Below are 25,639 nucleotides of genomic sequence, written 5' to 3' on the forward strand. Positions count from 1 at the left end.
TGCCAGATTGTCAGAATAATCAGGAAGCAACAGATCAGGAATGAAATCTTTTGCTTATCAACTTGCATTCTTGAGGTTCATAACCAGACCGACAGTGCTTTTCTCATCACCCGGTAAGAACTCGGTGCCTTACTGTGGTACAGCTGGATTGGGGTAGGCCTTCCTTGCAAATGCTGCCATGCAGGTGGAGTGTCCCTAATTAGGCCCGAGAAAGGAGGGCAGGAACCCGAGAGTCAACTGAGGAACAACTTTTTCTAAAGATCACCCAGGAGAGTTAAAGTGATGGTGCTGAGGCAAGTCTGGAGCTGTCAGCTGTTGGAGTCATGGCTCGATTATTTAACTTTATTTATCTCTTAAGCTCTGAATGGTCCTTCCTGACCTTTGTTAGACTTTTTCTTTTTCTTTTAAATTACTGGACTTTACAAAGAAAGTTAGATAAAAATGTACGCTTTAAATTTAGGTTCACAAAAATAACAATGAGAGAAGACAAGAGGAACCAGCACAAGAAGACAGACACTAAAACAAACTGAAATAACAACGAGCAAAGCCAAGGTCTCTCTCCAGTTTTTAAAATTAAATGTCAAAACAAAGATGCTCAGATTCTGACCAGGTCTGCACAGACAGAGCTTAACTCTTCCTGTTAAAAAAACGGTTTTGTTGACAATTTCCCTGACAGTCTCCAGCAATAACAAAAAGGAATAAAGTTTGGTAAACCCCTGGACTGAATTCATAATAGACAAATGCACACGTAAATTTCAAAAGATTTCACATTCAAATGAACAGATTTCATCTTTGCATGAATCCCGTTCTTTTATGAGTCTGAGAAGAAATAATAGGATGTGCTGAGAGTGGAGCTTTACTTATCCAAACAATACCAAGGACTCGGTTATAACAGGATGAACTTTCATGCTACAAAAACACACACAGGCAATTACATTATCACCCACCTGTCATGGTTGCAGGCAATAAAAATAACACCTAAGTCTCACTTACCCTAAAACCATTCCTTAACCAAATGTGAGATAAATGGGCTTTAGAAAGTGACATTAAACTTAAGCATTATCAGCCTTCCAAAACTAAAAGGATTCTGAGGCTGAAATAATTCATAATTCTTAAAGCTTTGTGTCTCTGACTTTGGTAAAAAAAAAAATAAAGATATAAACACGTCTCAGCTTTGAAAATCATCAACATTTTTCAAATAAAAAAAACATACTTTTCAGTTGTCTTTAAAAGAATGCAGCACTCGTGTCTTATCAGGCCTTGAAAGGCGAAGCATGGAAGCATTCAGTCTGTAACATCCAGTTTGCAATATCCGCACGCACGCTGTAGGTTGCATCCAGTCTTTGTTGTTTTACAGTCATATAATCTGCTTGGTGCAGTTGTTTCCATGAAGAGTGTGGTATACATGCTCCTCCAGCTGGTCGGAGTCCAGATGGTGATACTGGCAGATGTGTCCCGGTACATCTACATCCACATATTCACCGAGGCTGAAAGAGACGATGGACTCCCGTTGCCCATATGCAAGGTGGGAGCAGAGGTCAGATGTGGGCCGTGGTAACGCTGAAAGATCAGTGTAGTCTCGGTGTGCACAGCAGCAGCAGGGCTCCGTTTCAGCTTGTACACCGGGCATCATTGTCTCATAGTCAGTTGATGTCTGCAGGAAGAATAAATAACTCTCTCAGCACACCAACTACAACAAAATGATACCACCTCAGGGGCAAAGTTTGCCCTCTTAGTCGTGCTTGCAATGACTGAATCATCATTTTTATGAGCATCACATTTATCTCAGTCGTGAGATAAACTAACCTCTCTTTTCTTCCGCGGGGCCGATTTTTTTTGTTTCACAGCCATCAGCAAAAAGGCTGTGAACAGACACACAAACAGCATGGCTGCAACGCACAACATGGCGGTCAGGAACAGCTGCAGGGTGAATTCTGTGTAAGAGAACAACAACTGAGGTTAAGCCAGCAAAGGAGGACTCACACACACACAAAACTGCTATTTATAAAGCAACACACACACACACACACACACACACACAGGTCACTCACTGTGAACAGTGTGGCTCCTTGTACTGTCATGCATTTCAGTCACTGAAAAAATTAAAAGCATTATAACTTAATGATCAGCTTAAAGCCAGTTGAATTTTTTTTTTGTGTATGTGTATAATCTATGATAAAGAATAACTACTAAATATGCAACAATCACTACCAAAGGTTTAATGGGATACATCATTTAAAGTGTGACTGTTGATCAAAATCTATAAAAATGCTGCCTTTCTAGAGACAAGAAACATACATTTAGTTAAAAATTTGCTTAAAATGACCCTTCAACAATACTAATTAAGTATTGTCACATAAAAGCTTTCTCGTTTTCATGTTTTAATAAAACACTTTTGGACGCTTTTCTGTGAAACAATAGTTTCACGAGAATTGAAACTTCAGAAAAGCAGAACACGGTTGAGAAAGGTGAGACTGCCTTGTTCCCATTTATGGGATGCGTGGGCTGACATTTTTACAAAGCTGATTTTTCATGTTGATTCCTTTAACAAATGCTTATTTTATCTAACACAGAAGAAAACGTCATGCATTATTTTTGTAAGACAGTAACTTCTGGCTAGAAATGTTTTGTTATGTGGAATTTTATAAAATACCTGTGAGGATAATACATATTGCTTGTTGTGATCTTGTGTTTTGAACTGACATACTTTACCTTGTGAAACATTCAGCTGGATGACACTGATATGATCGCCCTGGTCGATGAGCTTAACGCCACACCAGTACGTCCCGCTGTCGTTTGGATAGAGTTTATTCACCCTGATGATGAAGAAGGCTCCAGTGCTGTTGTCGTACGCAGAGAAGCGTCCTTTTTCCTCCCACTGGTCGTGTTGGTTTATTTGCAACTCGTTTTTCTTGGACTCGTCATCATCCGTTCGACAGAAGTATTTAACATTGTTTTCCCAGCCAGCTGGATAATCACATCTGAACTCGAACATCTGGCCCTCCGAGCTAGTAACTGCTGTAGTTTTGATGCTGATCAGAGCTAAAAGACAGGATTAATGCTAGAAGTTTTACAATAAGCAGATTAACAGTAAAGGATGGTTTTCCAGACTTAAATTAACCTGTGTATTGTGGTTCAAAACAGGATTGTTTCACTGAATTATGCTTTTTGTTAAGGCACTGGTTTTATACAATATCTATGCAACTAAACCAATTAATTTACGAGCTGAAACTCACCTTGGATTTGTAGGAACACGATGATGACAGCCAGAGGTGTTTTCCATAAAATCCACATTGTTCCTATCACTCCCAGTTTAGCTTCAGTTCACGCAAAAAGATTCCCCCACAGCCACACCTGGAGGCAAAAATCTTCTGCACTGAAGCCTGTGTTAGGTGCTTTTAAGGTCCTACGTTTAAACCTCTTCCTCTTTCAGGCAAAAAACACGTCCGCACATCGCAGTAAACCTATGTAAGGTTTTATACTGGCTTCAGTGACTCAAAATTTCATGTTTTATGTGCTTATAAAATACTTTTACAACAAATCATTATAATTATATGAGAGGTCACTTTTGAAAATTATGCAATAGTTTATGACTAACTTTTAAAGCTGAAGATTTTTGTCAAATCAGCTTTCAGATGCGTCTTGCAGCTCCACCCTTTTGTCCATATTTGACTTTTATCAGGTAGAAAAACAAAAAAACTGAAAGCTTCAATGCAGCAGCTAAAATAGAACAAATAATATCCAATAATTATTAGATAATATAATAACAATAAGTGGCTTAGTACATGTTTTATTTACTTTGTTGTTAAACCTTAAAATCAAAAATGATTTGTCTAAAGTCGCAGCATAACTCTGTAATGTGAAACATTTAATTTGTTGCAAAAATGACTGAATAGTTGTCATGCATTACCAGACATAATCAGGTTCTGTGGATAGGTTGCGAACAATCAATATCTTACCTGTTGTAGATAGCTCTTTGAACAGTTTGAGGAAATGGATTCTGACTGGATTGATGAGCTACCAGCTAGTCTGAGCAGTGAAAAAAAAAAAAAACGAACATACGAACATTGTTTTCCAAACCTTTGCATCATTGTCAGTTTCGAATTACATTTACTTATAAATATATGTTGATTTGCAAGAGCAAATAGTGGCATCAGTGGCTGTAACACATCTGGTGCAGCCTGAAGCATTTCTGGCTCCAGAAACGACTGTGTAATGTTAAAATGACAGCTGTAAAGGTTTAAAAAAATACACAAATCCTCATGAACCACTCTGACATTTCCAGGCCTGCAGTTGCTTTAAGATGGCAGCAATTCCCTTTTGGTCTTGGCCCCAAACAGAATAAAGCTTGTAAATCTGGTCAGAATTAACCTTAAAAGGAGGAGAAAAAAGAACTAAAATGCTCTTTTATGGATGATGTATTTTTATGGTGCCATTTCTCTTTTTAATTCTCAGTTTTCGAGACTCTACGAGGCAGATTTACAACATTTACATTTAAAACCAGACATTAGTCAGGTTCTTTATCCAGCCACTCGGTTTATATTTAGTATAAAAACAATTTATTTTAGCTCGTGTGTCTTTAAAACCTCTTCCTGCAAGCAAACACTTTGGTTTGTTGTGATTGTAGTTTATTTTAAACAACATAAAAAATAAATAACAAACAATGTCAGCTTGTCAGAATGTTTGAAAAACAACAAATTGTGCAAACCTGAACTTTTAGTTATTTTCATTTTATTTTTATAATATTTCTCATAGACAAAAAAACTCATGCACAATAATTAGTAAATGTTAATTATTAACATTTATTGTAAGCAGTATCAGTCAATTACAAAATAAAAAGAGGTTAAGAAAATGTATAAATTAGTACTATAATCACCATGTTAAAAAGTGTTTATTCCTGAAGCTCTTTTCATGGAAAAACAAACTTTAGAACTCAATAATAAAATATTCATGGGTAATATTTTATTAGGATAAAAGTATTGTTCTTTATAGTTTGCAGAAATTTGAATGTGAGATGTTTAAGATGAGCAGGAATAAAATATATTTTAACTCTGCATGATGCAAACAGCTGATAATTTAACAATATACAGTAAACTTATGAGACAAAAATGAAGAACTACTTAAATAAGTCCCATAAGATTTCACGAGAAGAAAGAAAAGTTTGATGAACTTTACTTTGACACAAAAAAGTACTTTATAGTGTGTGATTTAATGAATACAGTGACACTGTTATTAGAGAAGCTTGATGTTTGTGTCAGTGAAAAGGTTTTGAATCCGGTCCTGGGAGTTAAATCTAACCCGTTCTCCTGGTGGAGAGTCAGTGAGGCGCCACAGATCCACTGTTCTCTGTGCTTTCACTTCTCTCTGGGTTCGTCGTGTGTTGTCCAGCAAAGTCCGCAGCTGCTTTTTGTTCAGAAGGCAGCAGAGTGATGTAGATCCTGGGGGACGTGTCCTGGTTCTGCTGATCTGCAGGCAGATGTGCGGCATCTTTGTTCCCTTTGAAAAAATCGACGTTTTCATAAACACGAGGGGGTGCGCCACAGTCAGTTCTTGTCAGTGCAGACAAGTCTGGATTCTGCTGTTTATTGGCAAATATTTTATCCCAGTTTATCTTATTATTCACACATTCAGTCTCCTGAAAAAAATGAGAAAACAAAGAAATTAGCATTGTATTGTCATCATTTTATTTATCAATTTAATGGTTTGTTTTGTAATCTAAACATTGAACATATAAAAGCTGACATTTCAGCAACTAGGTTATCTTATATTACGTGTTTTATATCATTCATTTCCAATATTAGAATAATGTTATTCCGTCTAAGTTAAATTTAATTGTCTGAGCTATACAAAAACTAAATACATTAAAAAAAAATTTAAAAGTTAAGGCATGGGGGAGGTTGTGTTTTGGAGAATCTGAAGGCGTCTTTGACCTTCTGGAGTTTAAATGGACTCAAATGGACTCAACGAATGATGATTTTCCTTCATGGACAATTGTATTTTTTTAAGAAAAGAGAATGTCTTTGCCTTGCACGTTAACATGTAGTAACGTGTTTTTGAATAGTTCATCTTTGTAAACTGTGTGGAGCAGTTCCGTGTTGTTAGCATCAAAAGCCAGAATCTCTCTGAGCTGTGACTAATCTGAAAACGATATTTGTGAAGGCGTCTTCAAAGTGTCATGAAATGTTCGAGGGGGATCTCAGTTTCCTCTCGTGAGTCATGGAGGCTCGCAGTCTTGTTTGAGTTTTCAACATGCTCAAAAAATTTGTGCAACCATTGTTTTTTGTTTAAAGTCACAGAGCTGTTGAGGGCGTCTCAAACCCATCTTGAACACATCTCAATTTTGTTGCAGGCGTCTCCAAACTCTCCTAAATAAGCCTGCAGCTGATAAGATGGGCCAAGATGGGTGATGTATGCAGAGAAGGATAAATAAATAATGTGCACAATCTAGAATACAATTTTGTAAGCCATGCACATGAAAATAAGTTGTAATGTTCAAAAACTTGTCAGGTAAAATGTCTCTGCGTGACTTGGTTGCAAACATTTAGAATTCAGTGAGACTGCAACAAAACATTGACGTATTTTCCCACAAATCTGAGTCACCAACTGGTCTCCAACAGTTTCAGCCCAGTGAGATATTACCTTTACCTTTAGCAGACAGCAGTCAGAGCGATCTCAGTTTGGAGAATCGGGGAGAAATCTCCACTAACAGCTAATCAGAGAAGCAACTCAAACCTTAAAAACATTACATTAGTTCAACTAAATGTTTTATTGTTATTTACTACACCATGTCACATTTGCATTGGCCATTTCTTCCACCAACTCCACACAACCCCACAGAAACAAACACGTGAATAATCTGTTTAAGACGGCCGAATCCTGATATGAAAAAGAAATAGTTCAAAATGTGAAGTCGTAGGGTTCTTTGTTCTGAGCTACCGGAACTGGTCACTTCTCCTACTTGTTTCATGAAGCAGTTTTTGTTCAGTGTGTGAATGCAGAACTGCAGAAACATTGGATTTCAGTTCCACTTCTTCACTGATGAATGTCTTGGGTTGACATTGCGTCGAACTGCTTCCTTATCTTTGACGTTGCCTTCATTGTTGTGGTACAGTTTTTTCTTAAGGATGTTATGTTTTTATGTGCAGATGACTTTTTATTCAGGACAGAAAACTGTGTTTATGTGTGTGTTTCACAGTAATAAAGATTTAAATTATTATAACGTAAACTTTTGCAATGCTAATGTGACAAAAACAATGATTTCTGTCGTCGTGTGCACAAACAGTTTTATTCATAAACTTACAAAAAGTGGTTTGCATCTGCCCACAGGAGTTATTGGAACTTTACATCCATCTATTTTTTTTAACCCACGTTTCTTTTTTTTTGGGTCACGGGGAGCTGGTGTCTGTCTCCAGCAACCGCAGCGAGAGGCAGGGGACACCCTGGACATGTTGAAAGTCTATCACAGGACTCATAGGGACAAACGAGACAGACAACCTTTCACACTCTTACTCACACCTAGGGACAATTTAGAGTTACCAGTTAACCTAACATGCATGTTTTGGGTCTGTGGGAGGAAACCGGAGTACCCAGGTGAGCCCACACATGCACAGGGAGAACGTGTAAACTCCATCCAGAAAGGTCTGGAGGTGAACCTGCGACCTTCTCAATAACAACTGCGCCGCTGTTCCACCGAGGAACTTTACAACTGAACAAAGTAAACAAATAAAATGTAAAATGGTTTTCCTCTGATTTTCTTTGGCCTTTCTGAAGCCCAGACTGAAGTCTTCTAAACGTAAACTGTATTGTTTTCCTGATAAGTTTGTTTGAATAAAACCCAGAGGCTCAAACATGAAACGCTGCGAGGTTGCTGGAGTCTTGACCAAACTCCTTAACTTATTTGACCCTGGTTTTATAATATGAAACAGTCCCTTTGGTTGAAGACCCCTGAAACACTTACAGTAGTTGGGGTTTTGAAGCACCCCCACACAAAAATACCACATGTATAAAAAAGAGAACTGTAGCGTTTGGAAAACCCCATTTTAAGTGTTCACCTCTGAAACCAGGAAAGGAAAGTAGATCAGTGTGACCTTAAAGTTGTTTGCTGTCTAAAACAAACAGTTCTCTGAGGAGGGGACCTGGTAACTCTGTGACCTACCTTTCTGTTGCGGGCATGGCTGGGTTCATTGTTGTTGGAGCAAGTGTTTGACTGAGGTTCTGAGATTTCTCTGCGTTTCCTGAGAAGTGTAGTAGCCAGTATCAAGATAAAGAGCGTAGCTCCGGTCACAGCTACAGCAAGCAATATGGTGCCTGATCGAACAAAAGATAAACATTTTATCTGATTGCGTCAACGCGTAATCTGCACAACATACGATTGAAGAGATACCCACTCGATCTGGTCTTTCGCTCCTCTCCATTTGTAAAGTTTGTTGCTGTAGGTCAAGACATATTCTGTTATTTAGGCTTAGAATGATAAAGACTGAGATTCTGACGGTGTAATGCCTTCTCACTTGTTAAGAAGATTGTTGGTTTGCTGGTTTTTCCATCGTTTGACGGCAGCGTTGAGTTGGTCTGAGTCCAGGTGGAGGAAACGTCGGTGACAACAGTTGTCGCAGCAGCTGGAAGGAGCAGAGAGGTGGAGAAAGTTGTCAGATTATTGTTGCTTTTACTTTAACAAAAGTTGAAGAATTTCTGCTGCAACTACAAATACTGAACGTCATTTATCCAAAATCCAGTCCTGTTTAGGTGCATTTTGTTTATTATGCTCCCATTTAAACAAAACACATTTTCTCTGCAAACACATCAATCGATGACAAAAAAACCATCATACGATCCAGTTTTATATCAGACGGGTCATGCACAAACTGACTAAAAATTGCTTTTTTCCCAAAGTTATGCTAGTTAGTGTTAGTGTTGACACTTAAACACACTGTGTGTTTTTATCTTATATATTGCTACTATAATAGTTTAGTACGATTTGTATGCTGCTTTTATGTATATTTTGCATTTATACATATTGCGGTTGTCCCACAAATAATTTTATTTCCACAAATTTTGACCCTTCTTGATTGATGCTGCTTGATATAGCACTAGTTTTAACAACTTATTATTATTATTATTATTATTATTTATATTGTTATTAAATATCTAAATTCCTTTTATGCCAGAGATTCAAACTAAGATATTAAGAAATGAGTTATTGCCATTTTTGTCAAAATTAAAAGGAAAATTATGCACAAGCTCACTTGATATTGCAGATCTGATGCAGTCTATCAGTTCTGTGTTGGTGTAACTTTCAGCTACTATGAAATAAAGTTTTCACACAATGTTTTTTAAAATGACTGCGTTAAAGCCATTTTTTTTATGTTTGCTAAGGTCAGTCAGCTGTGGAAGCTGTCTGAAGTTGGATTGACATCAAAAGTTAATGAGTTGTAGATGTACATTCATTGCTTACGGTCTGAGAGTTTCATTAAAATCTATAAAGTGGTTCAAGAGATGCTAACAAACAGAGAGTGTTGCACCAATCAATGAGTAGCACTCAAAGTATGTTTTGAGGATGACTCTCAGCTACTACCACATGAAACTTGAGCTCAATAAATGTAAAACTGGCCAAGTCATAGCCTTTTTTCTGTTTGCTCATGTCAATTAGCCATGGTCGTTTTAAATCGCCTTCACTCTAAAAATTCCTCAGCTGTAGATGCACAACAAATGATTACTTACTGAAAGTTTCATTAAAACCCATCCAGTGCTAACAGACCGACAGACACCCAAACACATGCAGGAAAAAAACCATTTTGGATTTGCAGAGTTTAGTAAAGCACACTCTTCTGGTACACAAATATTTACCTTTTTTTAAAGTTTAGTTTGTGTGAAAACTAGGAAAAAATGAACGTGAAAACTTTTAATGTAGTTTTATTTCTTAGAAACTTTATACTGGAACAAACTCTTTCTTTGAATTATTTAACTATGAGTTTTATTGTCTTCTTCCATGTACAGTAAGCCTTATAACATCTTTAAATTTATAAATTCAAATCCATTTAAAATGTATTGAGTTTCTTTTCTAAAATATTTGATTTTTGTTTTGAGGAAACTTTTCACACAGTTCACAGTACTTCCAAAAAGAGTTGATAAAGAAAATGCAAAAATAAAAGTAATGTCAAGGCGAGAGTGAAGACATAAAGCACGTACCTTTATGCACAGTAAGATTCACTGAAGTGTACGTGTCAAATCCGATCCTTTCCACTGCACACTGGTAAACAGATGAGTCCGACAGCTGAAGATGGCTGATTTTTACATTGAAGGCTCCGTTCCCCAAGTCCTCCAAAGTTATCCTTCCAAACACTGCTTGGTGACTAGATGCCACAGAAGCAAGAATTTCTTCCTTTTTTCCACACGTGTTCTTGCAGAAGTATTTGCTGTTTTTAGACGCTAACCTGTGGGCGCACTGGAACGAGACGTCTCTACCTTCAAATCCCTCCACGTCGATTTCAGCATTTTGAACTAGTGCCGCTGCAAAGAAGACATCATGTTATCCAATGCTATCACTAATAACATTTATAGAAGCCTTGAATCAAGAAATACATTCACGTCTGCATTTTAGGAAAAGGAAACTCACCACTAAAAAGATAACCGAAGACAAAAATAGTCTTCATTTTAGCCTGCCGGATGTGTACCTGACTTTACAGTCAGTCTGCCGTAAACAGAAGCAGCAGCCAGTTGTTCTAACAAGCCTCACCACCACATGTGCATGCACCAATAAAATTACGTGTACACAAACCCTCCGCCCGTTACCTTCTTCCTGTTGGTTTGACTGTATAACAATGGAAGATGTGAAGTGTGGGCGTAAGAAGCAAACCTTACAGAAATGAGAGGCCTTTTGTTTTTTTCCATATGCTTTGAAATTATTGCAGGTAATTTTTGCAGTCTAGAAAAATATAAATTAAAACAGGATTTAAAGTTAAAATACCCCAAAAAAACCTGTTCAATAGCATGTCAAATTATGCTTTATCATATACAGTACATGCTACACTTCTGACAGCTGGGCTTAATAAAGAGATCGCTCCCAGAAAATTATCTCCAGAACTGTTGCCTACTATAGCTTTTTGTTTTATTTTATTTATTTTTTGCAACCGGTGAGTCACAAAACACACTGTTCACTTACTGAACACTAACTGAGCAGAAGTCAGTGCAGACAGCAACACTTAGAAAAAGATGGATGTTTATTTTCAGGCCTTGAAGGCAGAGGAAACTTTTTACTACATGAAACTCTTCTTGAGTCATGGTTCAAAACAAGGAGACCCATTCCCACAGTTTAGGAAACTGTGTGCACAGATTTGCAACAACATCGGTGTCTATGTGCAGCAGGTGGCGTGCTGAATTTAGTTTTAAGCGTGGACAGGAAAACAGATACAACTGCAGGTATAACAGTGGAAGTAAAAAAAGGATGTACAAATTGCCACACATTCAATAACATCAACATAATTCTGTAAAATTAGAAGCATGCGCTTTTGTATTATTTGGGAGAATTTTCATCCTCTTGCTCCTCTTATTGATAGTTCCTCAATACGTGTTCAGTTCAGAATTATCTGTTTTTAAATAAAATAAGGCTGTAGTCTCTACTTTTCTGCAGTTGCAGGGAGGGGCAATTTCTCAGACTTTTCAGTGTGATTGAACTGAAATAATGACCTATTGTTCTCAAACAATGTCTGTTAGGAAATCCGTGTGCATGAATTCAACTAAACCGAGGAAACGGGTCCCAGAAAAATTGTAAGCACGTGTTTGTTTGTTTTTTAAACTGATGGAACAGATTGCAGAACCATGTGCTCGGCTTCCTAAGCTGAGAAAACACATTCCTTACGACCTCTGGGAGGCTCCGTGTTTCTAAAAGTGTGGCGACGGACACAATGAAAGTCACAGAAAGACACTGATTTCAGTTTGCTTAAAGAGGAGAATCGAGTCATGTCTCACTGACCTGACGTTAGAGGTTTCTCTGGTGAAAGAGAGAATGAACGTGCCTTCAAATAAAGGAAAAGAGTTCTGACTGTTGTCAGCAGCAGTTCAGAGTATTTTCCTCAGAGCGCTGGATGGCGCTCCATCAGGGGACTCCATTGCCTCGTTAAGAGAATTAAAGACCTGATGTTCAGCATTTATAATATAATAGTATCTTTGAAGTAGGATTACATGTTAGTTATTTTTAAATTTACTCAGAAACAACAAAAAAAGTCATTTTCTGATTGGCTGCAGAGGGCATTTATTGGCCTGCATCATACAGTTTCTGACTGTCAGGGTTTGGGTTCATATTGTGTTTTCTGTATTGTGATTGTTTCGTTCCTTGTCTTATTTGGTTCCTGTGTTTATCCTTGTCTTAGTTCAGCTCTTGTTCCTCGTGTCTGTGTTTCCTGCTACATTCACTCCTCCTCAGTCAGTCTCTGGTGTTCCTGCCACGCCCATCTCCACCCGCCTACAATTGGAATCACTCACCTGTGCCCACTTCCCATCAATATCCTGCCTTTAAAAACCCGGTCAGCCTGGTTCATTGTTGTATTCTTGCCTCCCCGATGTGCTGTCTTTCTGGTTGTTGTCGCTTCTCGACACCCCTTGTGTCCTGGTCGCCCTGTTCCTGCTTAGTTACTGGTTTAGTTTAGGTTTGGTTTGCTGTCCTGGCAGCTCTTTGTTTTTGGTTATCTCTTAATTTAATAAATTAGTTTCCCCTCCCTTTAATGATGAGTCTGCATACTGGGTTCGTCTCCTTCTCCTTCACCTCAGTTCATGACACAGACGTTGGTAAAATCTGTTTGTTTCCATTTTTTTCTTTTGAACTTTTTTAACTGAAGCAAGAAGATGTTTCTTATGTTAAAACAGGTGGCAGGTGTGGAGGCTGAAAGATGTGAGTCACTGAAGTGTAATTGACTTTTACAAAAGTGAGCAACTTGTGTGTGAGAAGCATCTTATAGGGAAATGTAACTATTTCCTTTGGCTTGGTTGCTTTTAGGTAGGCAGAAATGTTGTGGGTGTAGGATATGAGTGTGGTTATCGGATGAAGATACATTTCTTTGACTTGTCTTTATTTCTTCACACCATCCCACCTAAGAAGTATCTCACAGGATAGTGAGTCAACTGCATACAGACAGAATGTCAGCCTGGTCGTGGAGGATAGAAACTAGCTAAGGGTGCCACTGCGTAAGCATTAAAGCACTGTTATTACTATTTAACCATTAATCCTTTGTTTCCATCACAGTTTTTGATTTGGGAAAAGGTGGGCTGTGACAACAACAATGGGATTTTTGGTAAAACAAATGACAAAACCCAACCCCCTTTGGAGCTCGTTAGCTCATGTGTGGGTGTTTTACAGGAGAACCATCATTCAGAGTTTAAGTGTGTTGCAGAAAGTTGGACTTCTTATGACTGCACTGGCATTTTGATATCTTAAACAGTTGTTACGCAGTTTAAGTTTTATGTTTTTTGAAGATTTTACAACAGAATGTTCTGCTGATGGTGTCACAAACTAACTTCTGAGCTGCATAAACTTTCCTAATATTTGCAAATAATAATTTTTTTATGTCCTCAGACTTTACATTTCTTATACAGTTAATACATGAAAATATGGTCAACTTGTCTTCTTTCACCCAGTGTGTTTGTCAGTGCTTGTGTGTTTTTTTTTTCCTCAAATCCCCCCCAGAGTGCAGATCTAAACACTCAGACTTCCATTGTATCTGAGCTCAGAATGTTTTCTCTAAAACTGGAACTGAAGGACCTTTTTTTTAACTTGTCATATCTTAAACATAAATCACTGCAGACAAATAAAACTTGACATGTGTGACCATCAGAGTCTCCTACCACTTACAGGTCAGGAATGTTTTCGATACAACTTATAGTTTTCACATAGTGATGGTTTGAGGCTTACTTTCTAGTCTGTTTCTGTCTATTTCAAGAGTGAGAGACATGGGTGTGTGGTTACCATGGTGACCCTAATGAGCCACTGGCAACAGCTTTAAATTTGATTTTATTTTGGTTCTTTTTACACCTCTCATCCAGGTTTTAGATTATTTAAATAAGTCTCAAATCACTATTCAGCTTTACTGAAAAACTGAGACTTTCTGTCCTCTGCTTCTCACTGACTATATTAACATAAATTCCAGATGAGCTACATTTTAAATATCATCCTTAATAACATATTTATATTCTTTTTGTTAAGAGAAAGTAAACATGTTGGGTCTTATTACTTGTATGTAGTGCCCCCTGCAGGTCTTTTGGCAACACTACTTTGAAACTAAACATCTAGTGCTGTCAAACATGCAGAATTAACTGATTTTTACATTTCAGCTTCCTGTCTGAGGATGAAATTCTGCACAAAGGCTCTGAAATCAAATGTAGTAAGAGAATGTTGTCACACAGAAACAATACTACAACAGATGTTCTTTAATATTTGACTGAAAGTACAGAAAGTAAAGTGAGATTAGCCGTTAAAAGCTGCTCCAAAAACAGAGCAAGCGTTGCTCAGTCGATGTTTTTGGGATCCAGTCCTTTGTAGACAGAGGCGTACTGAACGTGATCATCGGCGACGGACTCCGGACCGTCCTCTCGTTCCAAAGACTGAAGCCTCACTGCAACCTGGGAGGAAGCAGCAACTACATTTTCCTCGTGGTGGTCATCCTGTGAATAATTTATTATCTTTATTTTATATTCGTACATTCATAAGTGCTTGATTAAAAAAAATGATCAGTTTACCTCAGCTTTGTCTGCTGCTGGTGTGTTCTGACCTGAAACAGACAAGGAAAAGGATTCATTTAAAGATGTGAAGCAGGTTTGTTTTGGAGTATAGGTTGTGCACCACCTGTGCTCACCTGCATTTCTCTGCCAGTGTCTGTAGAACATCAGAGGAATGATGGCACAAACCAGAGAAGCCAGGCTTCCAGAGACTATAATGACCACTATGGTGTCTGCAAACAACAGAAGCTGATGATCATACAGTGTAGTCAGGAAGAAGCAGGTTCTTGAAAATATTGACTCACATCTCAATCATGTTTTTACTTTTTTAATCTGTATACCTGCAAGTTTTGCTTTTATTTTGCAAGCCTGAATTAAATCTTTACAAGAATGTTGTTGGATGGAGGCAGAATACCTGTGAGATAATTCACTTCTTGCTGGCTTTTCTTCCTCCCTGACGGGGGCGGCGTGAACGTTACCGGCGAGGCCTCGGTGCTGGATGGAAAGCTGCCTTCAGGCAGAGTTACTTCGTCTGCCTGCAGCTTGGTTTTAGGGGATGAGGGAGCTCCAGGAGGAACACTGGAAGCTTTGAGCCAACAAGACAAAGTATGACCAATGAGGGATAATGTCTGTCTGTATGTATGTGTGCTCATGTGATTTCTTTATCTCTGTGTGTAAACAAGCGCAGAAACCACAAGATCTAACCTAGATAAATTTTGAATTAAGACTAGCTTACCACTCAGAGGTTTGAGTCACCCCATAAATGTAATCTTACAAACATTGCCTCACAAAGAGCTGATTCTGCTTTGACACCTCTTAAAGAACATCTGAACCAAAAACTTACCATCAACAACTCTGAGGTTGATTTCCTGGTAAGACACGTTCGAGCTTCTCCTCATTCCACAGAGATATCTCCCAGCGTCGGCCCTCCTCAGCCTCCTTATAGTCACAGTAAAAACTCCATCTCCACCATCGAACTCCATCCTGAATCTTCCCTGTGGCAGAACGGACCTCTTCATCTCCGTCTGAATGATGGTGCTCTCCCTGGAGCAGACGCCTTTGCAGAAATGCACACCGGTGTTTTCTGAACCGTCGCCTGCGGTCCAGCTACCAAAGCAAGGGATGGAGACCTTTTCACCAACATGGCCGCTCACCTCCAGGACGTCTGAGGCCTCCATGGACACTACTGGAGGACGAAACAAAGAGTCTGTTACTTCTACAGATTCTGTCATTCCAGGTTTGCTCATTGTGCAAATGGACTGTTTTATAATTTTTTTAAAGAAATTCTTCCTGCTAAAAGCTGTAAGACCAACCAGCCAAAGACTTCCAAAGCTAATACTGTGTTGGACAAACTTTAACTTTGATTACAGATTTTATTTGACAAGGCAGTTTTGCGATAGTCTTTCAGTGCATGAAGTCAGAGCTGCATTCGGTTCTCACGGGCGTCATGATCTGGATTCTGTGGTTGTCAATCCATTTGTGAAATGATGTCTCATGCTCCTTGAACTCTGAGCTCAATGAATCCTGGCATTGTTGTCCCCTATAGGATGATGTTTTAAGATCCACCTCACATGGTTGTTCAGGGGGAAAAGCCCCTCGTTGCATCAATCAGAGTTAAACAACTTGCTCCCAGCTGGAACAAATTAATCACTGTGAAAATTTTCTAACAGGACTTCGTGCTTAGAAGGGGATTTTTTTTTAGCGACGCAGTAGGTAATACAGAGAATAACTAGGTTCACATCTGCATTTAGGGTGAACTAATATTACATCTTGAAAGTTAACAACTTATTCAAAGCTAGCCTTGCAGCTTTTCAACAAATTCCTCTTTACTGCAGGAACTGTCAACTGTGCTCAAAACGAACAAAATAAATATCAATCACATCAGAAACTAACCCCATATTTTAGATTTTTATTCGTTGTCTGGTTTCTAACACTCATCGTACTATAAATTACTAAAACCCTTTTTATCTTGTTCCTTTTGACTTAAATTTACTCATTTATTTGGTTTTTTATATCCTCTAGCTTAAAGAAAATGTTATCTATGTTTAAAAAGTAGAATATCTGAATGACAAGCTGCAGTTTGTGTAAATTAGTTCTCTTTTTTGAAACACTTAAAAAATGGCTGGAAGTGTATTTGGACAAATTTGGATGTTATCTATGCCCGTTTCAAAACTTTATTATGTTACTTGATTGGTCTTTATGGTCTGAAAAGTGTAAAGTCACGGTGATCTTTAAACACCAAATCTCCGTTTCCTCTCGGTGCTCGTGGAACAATCCTGACAGAATGTATTTTAACCATAAACAATATAAAATTCAAACGTGGAGTATTTTATGTGCTGTTGAAGCTGTGTGGTTGGGGAAAAAAAAAAGTAAATTTGGATTAGCACTGAATCATTTTAGTCTCAGATCTAAATGGGCTTATATGAGTAAAGGCCAAAATCCAATCTTGGCTATTTAAACATAATTAGATTTAATTTTGCAGTAAGATCTGTGTCGCCAGATCTCATGGGAAAAAGACTCGGTTTGGTTCAGTAAGTATTTGTGCACTACGTGAATAACTTAGACTGCTTTACATCATTTGTAAAGCTACCTGCATATAAGATCAGAACCTGTTTCTTGCAGTCGGATCCACGTTAAAGCACTAGGCTGGAGAATTGTCTGGCTGCTCATAAATCATCACAAGAGTTTTGGTAAAAACAACGCAAATTGCATGTTCATAGCATTTTGTGCGGTTTAGAGATCAATAAATGTGCGTTGCAGCAGACAGATTCCTGAGTGAGCAGAAACTTAATGCAACCTCATCGTATTTAAACCCTGACGGGAGTGTGCAAGGTTCCTGCATGCAGAAACTTACCCGAGAAGCAACAAAATGTTACGAGAAGAGTCTTCATCCTTTCATCCAAAGTCAGAGCAAAAGGTGCAGCAGAGAGATGTTGCTTCCAATTAGTCTTTGGATTTAATGACATAAAACATGAATATCTTAGAGATTAAAAGAGTCGTGTCGTATTAATGACAGCAGCTCGTCTTCTGATGGTCTCAGCATGAAATGGGGCATGATTCTAGTCCCTCCTCAGCTAATATTTACTCCAGACAGACAACCTACAGCATGTGGCAGCTCCTCTCATCATTTCCTTTTTCCTTCAGCTTGGAAGAGGCAGCTCATGACTGCACCGGGCTGAAAGTCTGATATAAAGTCCTCAGTGTTTGTTTCAGACTTCCCCGGCTATGTGTGCCTTCGACCATCTCCAGCACATTAAGCTGGAGGGCATCAGACTCAATGAGCAGTTTGTCTGCAGACTGTCACGGGTATCTGAGGGCAACCTGAGGACTGTTTGTTACAGGAAGATGGTACAGTGAAACCACAACTACATATGTGAAAGCCTGTTTATCTCCCCTTAAACGGTACAACATTTGTTTGGAAGACCGAGCAGCAGAGTTGAACATGTGGGTCGCTGCCGGTGCCAAACAGCTTCTTTGGCTTTCAGCTCTCGTTTGATGTCGTTTATTGGATTTGATGATTGAAGTCTTAAGAAACGAGGCATATCGGCAATTTAACAATTTATTAATTTAACAAACGGGGGCCCTCAGTCGCATGTGGAAGAACCACACACAGCTCCTGACCAGCTTGGTCGCACGCTGCTGTGGGGTGGCATCAAATTCGCAACCTGCATTTGTCGCAAATCGGCAAACGTGGCAGCGTTTACGGGGAAACAAAACATTAATCAGTGCTTTAAAAAGAGGCCCTTATTAGGAATCAACCCAAACTAAACTCATGTTAATAAGGAGCCTTTTTGAGATGTTATATTAAGACCATTAAACCAGACTCGGTCGACTAGATTGAATTCAAATTAATTACAGGCATTAATTGAAGGAATGCGCATCGTTAGCCGCCTTTCATGCCAGAGTTTAAAACTAAAACCCTTTGAGAAACGATAAGAGTTAAAGCCGTGTTGGTTGAACTTTCTAAATGACATGTGTTCTCTCACGCATTATTGCGAGCTCTGTATGATCTGTTAGGGGCCTGTTATAGTTTCATTAACATCAGTCCAGTGGCTTATGAAATATTTTGCTAACACTACAAACAAACACTGCCAAAGGCATCAACGCCTCTGGCAGGGGGTGATAAATGTTTGCACGCTAATAGACCTCAAAACCACATCTGCTTTGAACCATTTCAAACTCACAAAGTACGTTATCTGATTGGACCCAATCGCTTTCTGTAGTTCAGTGTATGTGAGCGAGAAAGGAAAATGTTTAGAACAAATCCTCGATTGTTTCCTGGCTCCCTCCCTTTAGGGCTTTAGTTTGTTATTGCAAGATAATGTAATAAATTTACATTAAGTTCTCAATCTAAACAGAGCCTGTTAAGATGTTGGTTCAGATAAAGATGCAGTTTCAAACCTTTAAATTTAATTGTTTCACGTTTCTGTTATCCTGCTGTTCAAACGTCTGGAAAATTGTAGGCGTTTGAATAAGTTTTAGCGTGGACTTGAAGACGGGGTTTATTTTAATGTCAAGGTTTTAAGTGGGAAGAGGAGCCAACGAGGAAAAAGGCTAAAATGGTTTCTTCATATTAAAGCAAAACACTGATCACAGTATTATAGGAAAAAAACTTGATATAAATAGACCATATTTTCAGTTTTTATTGTTCTTTTCTCAACAAACGAAACATACTGAACATCAACAATTGTAACAACTTTTCACACAAACGCAGCGCCTCACAGTTTTCTCTCCGTGTCTCAGGAAAGTTGAACTCTCAGTGAAAGAACCCGCTGCTCCAGAACAAACATTACATCTCATTCAAACTATGTAAACAATCCACTGCAAAGCTCTTGGTTTAAATCTCATACAAAAACTATTTCTCACTGAAGTCTTTTTTTTTTATATAAAGAACAGCACATCCTATAGACCAGTGGCACATATATTCATATGTTATACAGCTGTTTTTTTGTGTATTGTACAAGTGTGTTCACCCCACAAAAATAATCCTCATATGCCCACACCACACAGCATTGGCCACATCCGTACAGTCTAGTCTCTGAAAGGTTGCAGTCATTGAAAATAACTCTTTTAAAAAAAGATCATATTTACACTACAGAGGGCCAAGCTTATAGATGAGTCTATCTGATGTGAGTTTGCGTTAAAAAAAAAATGGCAGCTTTGTGCAAGTCCTGGGGGTCCGTTTGTCTTTTTAGGACCGTGGAAGAACCTGAGCGATGGTGTCTCGAGCGTTCTGACTGAGACGTTCTGGGAACTTCACCTCGAATTCCACGATCAGGTCACCTCGGCGGTCGGGTCTTTTGGGATAGGGCAGCCCCTCGCCGCTTACTCGCCGCTTCATCCCTGGCTGCACGATATCTGTCGAAGAAACGGTCACGGTTCTGCCATCCAGCGTTGGCGCATGTACCGTACAACCGCATAAGGCCTAATGGGACAGAGGAACACGGCGGCGATTAGAAACGTGATTCAACAGTGCATATTTCCGACACAGGTCATTAATGATTGAATGTAATCTTGACTCACATCTCGGAGTGGGATCTTGGCAGTGTAAACGACATCTGAGCCGTCCCGTTTGAATACAGGATGTGGTTTGTCCTTCAGCACAAACACAATGTCTGCTGGAATGTTTCTAGGCGTCTCATCGCCCTCTTTAGCAAACGTGATTTTCGTGCCTTCTTTCCACCCCTTCTTTATCTGCACCTCCAGGATTTTCTCCTCCGTCCGCGTCGATCGTCCGTCGGGGTTCAGTCTTTTGCGACAAATCTTCATTTTCTTTGTGCACCCATTCAGCACCTCCTCCAGCGACACTTTGAGGTCGTGAACCACCGCCGGGTCCTGCTGCTTCTTTACGACGCTGGTGTGGCCGCCCATTCCACCGATGCCTCCCATGCCGGGGTTGAAGGAGCGAGAGAAGCCGCCCATCCCACCACCGCCCATCCCAAATCGAGAAAACGGGTCGTCAGTGTCCATGTCCTCGTCCATACCGCCATTGCGAGCGCCAAAGAACTGCTCGAAGGGGTTGCGGCCACCGAAAAATTCAGCAAAGATGGCGTGAGGGTCGCCCTGGAAGGTGTAGCTGTAGGTTCCTGGACCACTGGGACCAGCGGGGCCACCTCCTTTAAGACCTAAAGGGGAAAAAACAAAACAAAAAAAAAGATGCTTGATATTTCAATGTTTACAGGGATTTAATTTTTGTGTGAAACTGAGGTGCATGGTTTCATCCTAGGGGTCCTACACCTCCTGATTTAAAATTCAAAACTTGCATTTCCAGATTTGATTTGATTTTTGGCCATTTTTGACAACCAAGCACAAACATTTACTGTATATAAACATCAAACTAGCAAGTAATGACACTTCTGAAAAAAGAAAACCTGCTTTTGTAATAACTAAGTGTTTTCCTGTACCTCATGAAGTGCATTTTTGTGAAAGTTTTGATTGAAAATAAAAGAAAATAAAACTAGAAGCAAACGAAGGCTACAGAAAACGTATACCTCCTTGGCAAGGGTCAGCTATGACTGTTGAATCGTCCCAACATTTTGAATCACCCCTCAATTCTTTCTGTTTTAAAATAGGCTAAAATAAAAAGCATATTATTTTGGAAAGGTTTTTTTTTTAACAAGTAAACAAAAATTTAGAGAGGAAAATCAGATCTCATGAAGCTACGATGCACAGGCTGAAAACTTTCTTTCCAGTGTTTAGACACCACCATGTGGCTAAAACCAAAAAACATTCAGGGTGGTTGCTGAAGTGGCCAGCTTTACTTTATCTACACAGTTTTTTTGAAAACATGATTAACTTTAGAATCATTAAAATAATAAGGGGTCATTAAGAGTAAATTATTATAGCCTAGTGATACTATTTCAGGCAGAATTTACTTTTTCTGAACTGGCTAGGATTTAATTAGAGGCAAACTTAATTAAAAAATGGACAAAAATTGAAGTTAAAGTGATGCTGTCCTATTAAGGTGTCGCCATGGCAACAGAACAAACACTATAATACAGGAATCAATATTCAAGACATACATTTTGTCGGCCACTATAATTACAGACAACTTAACTCCGGATTACTTACAAATATAACCAGGTTTTGTACTTTAATACATCTGGTTTAAGCTCTCCTGAGCTTCATTTTTAACCACTTGGAAAGATAATTTTAACTCTTCTTATAAAACAGATAGCACATTAATTTTTTTTCTACACTCCCAGTAATTTATCAGTAGAACCTTTCTTCAGATTGATGTTTTTTGTTAGGAGACTTTGACTCTTTTGGCCTTTAGTTAAGCCCTGATGATGGACGCCATGACACACAAACTAAAGTGTGTCAACTCGGCGCGTGGTAGCTAAAACTGCAAATATTCAGCTTCAGCGTCGTGCGTAGTTCAGGTTAATGTTTCAGAGAGCTTACCTTCTTCGCCGAAACGGTCGTAGATATCTTTTTTCTTTGGGTCGCTCAAAACATCATAAGCCTCGGCGATTTCCTTGAATTTGTCCTCGGCTCCTGGCGACTTGTTCTTGTCGGGATGGAAGCGCAGAGCCTGCTTCCGGTAAGCTTTCTTGATGTCGTCCTCCGACGCTCCTTTCTTGATTCCCAAAATTTCGTAGTAGTCCTTGCCCATTTTGACCGTCCCGGCGGCCTGTGAAGCACAAACGTTAAGGGACGCTTGAGCAGCTGCTTTCGACAAAGTTCCGTCCCCTCTTTGCCCTCCTCTTCTGAGCTCAGGGCCGCGCTCCCAACGTTTTCTTTATAAGCAGCGTGGAAACTTCCAGACTCTTCCATACCCTGCCTGAACGTTCCGCGCGGTGACGTCACGCGCAAACCACGCCCACCGGGAATAGCCGTGCCGCCTTTAAATACGGTCGGAATTTTTTCGACATCTCGCTCACACGGCTCAATCGTTTATACGCAGCGATTGACAAAAGGAGCACGCGCATTGCGCCAGTTCTTACAAACGTAAAATACGACAAAACGATCATTCTGCTGCAGTCTATGTTGAAATTTAAAGGCAAAATGTGTTGCGCAAGGAAATGTTCCCTGCTGCCCGTGAATGTCGCAGAACTTGCTCAAAAACAAGGCCATGAGATTTAAAAACCATACTCACCATACTGTTTTTGTTTTTTGTTTGTTTGTTTGTTTTTCTCGTTAAAGAATTCGTTTTGGGTGTCAACACTAACTGCTTGACTCACTTTGGAAAGGTGCTGCTTATAACACTGAATTTGCTTGCAGCTCCTCAGACTGAAGAAATCTTTTGGATGAAAGACGAAACGTTTCGACAAAGAGGGACTTGACTAAACTTTGTTAGAGTAATTAATCTTGCCTAATGACGCCTTCATGAAACCTTTGAACAGTTGCCAGGAACTTTTTCTTTCCCATGGGTGTGGCCCAAATTCAGGCCAACTAAATTCCTTTCTGCAGACTGTCTGACACAGGGGTGAACATGGACATGTTTGGTATTCTGTCCTCACAGGAGCTCTGTGTTCATTTCTAATGGAGTCATAGTGTTTTTAAAAGTTCCTTGAGTTGGGAGAAAACAGATAAGAAGGCAAAGGACGCAGCAGATGGAATAAAGCTGTCTAAGAATAAAGCACTCTGCACAGGCCTTACAGCTGTTATAAATCATTTAAAGATTTTTCAAGCTGATTTGTGCACGCAGTTAAGTCTGAAACAACGAGCAGCCAAGGCACTGATCACATTAACGTGTTAGCATGAACAGGATGTTGCAAACTAGCAGTGGCAAAACAGATGAAGAGACAAGAATCATGTTTTAATTTTACTTTAAACAAGATAAGGATCTATGTAGCATTTAGACTAATATTGAACTCTGCAAGGTTGATGCATTTTTTTATGATAAGGTAATTTCTGCAGCACTAGAATGCTTGTGTTTACCTTGAAAATGTGGTGAACTTGTTCAAACGAGTTAAACAAGTTAAACAAAGGGCTCCAACTTTTTGCACAAACCAAGCATATCAGTGCATAATTTACATACTGATACAGGTGACTTAATTTCATATCTGTATCAGAACGGTATGCTATTTGTATTTGTTTTTTTTATCTTGTTCTGTAAAAAGTTGTGTTTGAAGCGAAAAAAGAAACATGATTTTTAAGGCATTAAAAAATTGGTGAGAAAAAAGTAAGCTTTATTTCTACAAAGCACCACATCTACAACACTTGCAATGAATTTCCAGTTTTTACACGTTTTTACGTTACAAAAGTTGTGATAAAAGTAGTTGGGACTTTGTAAGATTAGTTTCTATAACTATTTACAGTCACTACTTTAACTGTGTGAAAATCTCGGGTTAACCCGTCGCCTTTCCATTATTCTTCTTCTTCTGTAATGTTTTATGGCGGTTGGCAAACAACGGAAGGTGTGCATTATCGCCACCTACTGATATGGAGTGTGGTTCGTGATGGTCTATATATATATAAAAAAAAAAAAAAAAACCCTATATACCTCTACATATAAATATACTTATACACATACACCCACGCACTCGATTATACATACTTATACCCAACTATGTATTCTACCCATCTATATCATACACACATTCACAAACACACAAACTATAATCAAATTCTATGAAATAATTTCGTTTTCTTTAAAAACCTAATAATTATCTGAATATGTTTACTCCTCAAAATTTTCCTCAAAATATCTGTTAAATGAATCTTTTCCTTAATTTTTTCAAACTCTCTCCTCATATATCTTCTTTCTTTTCTATATTTATGACATTCTAATATAACATGCTCTACGGTTTCGTATTTTCCACAATCACATTTGCCAGTATTATGCTTTTGTATTTTATAAAGTGTAAAATTAAGTCCTGTATGTCCAAATCTCAACCTTGCTATCACTCTTTCCTCCTTTCTATTTCTTTTTCCACCTCTTTTTTCCCCTACTGTCTTCTGAATTTTATAAAACCACCTTCCTGTTCTTCCTCCATCCCACCTTTTTTGCCATTCTTCCATCAGTTTTTGTTTAACTATACTCTTTCCCTCAGATTTACTTGTTTTAACTGTAAAACTAATAGTATTTTGAATTTCCCTCTTTGCCATTTTATCTGCCCTCTCATTTCCTTCTACTCCAATATGAGCTGGAACCCACACAAACGTAACTACCAAACCCATATTTTGTAATCTGAATAATATATGAAATATTTCTAATAGAATGTCCATCCTACTATCCTGCCAGAGTGATTATTCTTTAAACGTAATAGTGCAGAGCTCGAATCCGAACATATTATTGTTTTTAATGGCTTTATGTCTTCTACCCATTGTAACGCTAATAATATTGCCAACATTTCTCCTGTGTATACTGATAACCCGTCTGTAATTTGTTTTCCTATTTTTATATTGAATTCTGGTACTACAAAGGCTATTCCTAGTTTCCCATTTATTTTTTATGCATCTGTATAAATTTGAATATATTGATAATAATTGTTTAAATATAGCTGTACTGAATAATTATCTATTGTGTAAGATTTATCTTGCCTCTTTTTCATCATTGACATATCTACTATTGCTTCTGGTAAAATCCAAGGTGGTATAATTGATATTGGAATTGTTTGACTAATTTCTAAACTATTCATTTTAAATTATTTTATTTTATTTTCAATTATTCATCCAAAACTCCTCATTTCTTTCTTTTCTTTTTCCCAACATGGATTCAAAATTTCCCAAGTTGGATGATCTAAGCTATTGCCTTGCAAATTTAACCAATAATTTATTTCTAGTTTAGTTCTTCTTAAATCTGTGAGGATCTGGGTTTAGCTCCGCCCTTGGGCGGCGTTACTAACTTTCACTCCACAGGTGTTCCTGATCCTGCTGACGAGACCATCCAGCATTTAAGCCTCAGGCTGAGACCAGATCTTCGCTGGAGCATCAAACCTTCCGGGTTAGATTCTCCACCTCAGCGTCTAACCTCGATTATGCTCTGTGT

The 25,639-nt window shown here is 38.7% G+C and overlaps 4 protein-coding genes across 5 annotated transcripts in view; all 4 read right to left on the bottom strand.

Moving 5' to 3' along the window:
• Window positions 1-840: 840 nt before the first annotated feature.
• On the bottom strand, window positions 841-3,371 carry LOC108241460 (CMRF35-like molecule 1). The gene is made up of 5 exons (XM_017425605.3): window positions 3,237-3,371; window positions 2,713-3,042; window positions 2,052-2,093; window positions 1,807-1,934; window positions 841-1,654 (listed from the first exon to the last, which is right to left on the bottom strand). Exons 1-5 carry the CDS (start codon window positions 3,292-3,294, stop codon window positions 1,358-1,360), a joined length of 855 nt encoding a protein of 284 aa, XP_017281094.1. The 5' UTR covers window positions 3,295-3,371; the 3' UTR covers window positions 841-1,357.
• Window positions 3,372-4,809: 1,438 nt separating this feature from the next.
• Window positions 4,810-10,745, bottom strand: LOC108241476 (CMRF35-like molecule 9). Its single transcript, XM_017425626.3, has 6 exons — window positions 10,613-10,745; window positions 10,186-10,506; window positions 8,508-8,615; window positions 8,388-8,429; window positions 8,156-8,307; window positions 4,810-5,635 (listed from the first exon to the last, which is right to left on the bottom strand). The coding sequence occupies exons 1-6, from the start codon at window positions 10,647-10,649 to the stop codon at window positions 5,318-5,320; spliced, it is 978 nt and encodes a 325-aa protein (XP_017281115.1). The 5' UTR covers window positions 10,650-10,745; the 3' UTR covers window positions 4,810-5,317.
• Window positions 10,746-14,402: 3,657 nt separating this feature from the next.
• Window positions 14,403-25,639, bottom strand: part of LOC108241485 (CMRF35-like molecule 5) — a 28,070-nt gene continuing 16,833 nt past the window's right edge. The window contains exons 1-6 of one of the 2 annotated variants that reach the window (XM_017425647.3): window positions 17,558-17,854; window positions 15,548-15,889; window positions 15,119-15,289; window positions 14,841-14,936; window positions 14,725-14,756; window positions 14,403-14,649 (exon numbers count right to left, since the gene is read on the bottom strand). In XM_017425647.3, the coding sequence (XP_017281136.1) occupies window positions 14,494-14,649; window positions 14,725-14,756; window positions 14,841-14,936; window positions 15,119-15,289; window positions 15,548-15,889; window positions 17,558-17,669 (909 nt within the window). In that variant the 5' untranslated portion in view covers window positions 17,670-17,854 and the 3' untranslated portion in view covers window positions 14,403-14,493. Of the gene's footprint in view, window positions 14,650-14,724; window positions 14,757-14,840; window positions 14,937-15,118; window positions 15,290-15,547; window positions 15,890-17,557; window positions 17,855-25,639 lie in introns of those variants that run through there. The other variant, XM_037974713.1, reaches the window with a different exon arrangement.
• dnajb1b (DnaJ heat shock protein family (Hsp40) member B1b) lies at window positions 19,323-23,664 on the bottom strand. Its single transcript, XM_017425645.3, has 3 exons — window positions 22,108-23,664; window positions 20,227-20,828; window positions 19,323-20,128 (listed from the first exon to the last, which is right to left on the bottom strand). Exons 1-3 carry the CDS (start codon window positions 22,316-22,318, stop codon window positions 19,895-19,897), a joined length of 1,047 nt encoding a protein of 348 aa, XP_017281134.1. The 5' UTR covers window positions 22,319-23,664; the 3' UTR covers window positions 19,323-19,894.

This window comes from Kryptolebias marmoratus, linkage group LG3, assembly GCF_001649575.2.
Source record: "Kryptolebias marmoratus isolate JLee-2015 linkage group LG3, ASM164957v2, whole genome shotgun sequence".
Taxonomy (NCBI): domain Eukaryota; kingdom Metazoa; phylum Chordata; class Actinopteri; order Cyprinodontiformes; family Rivulidae; genus Kryptolebias; species Kryptolebias marmoratus.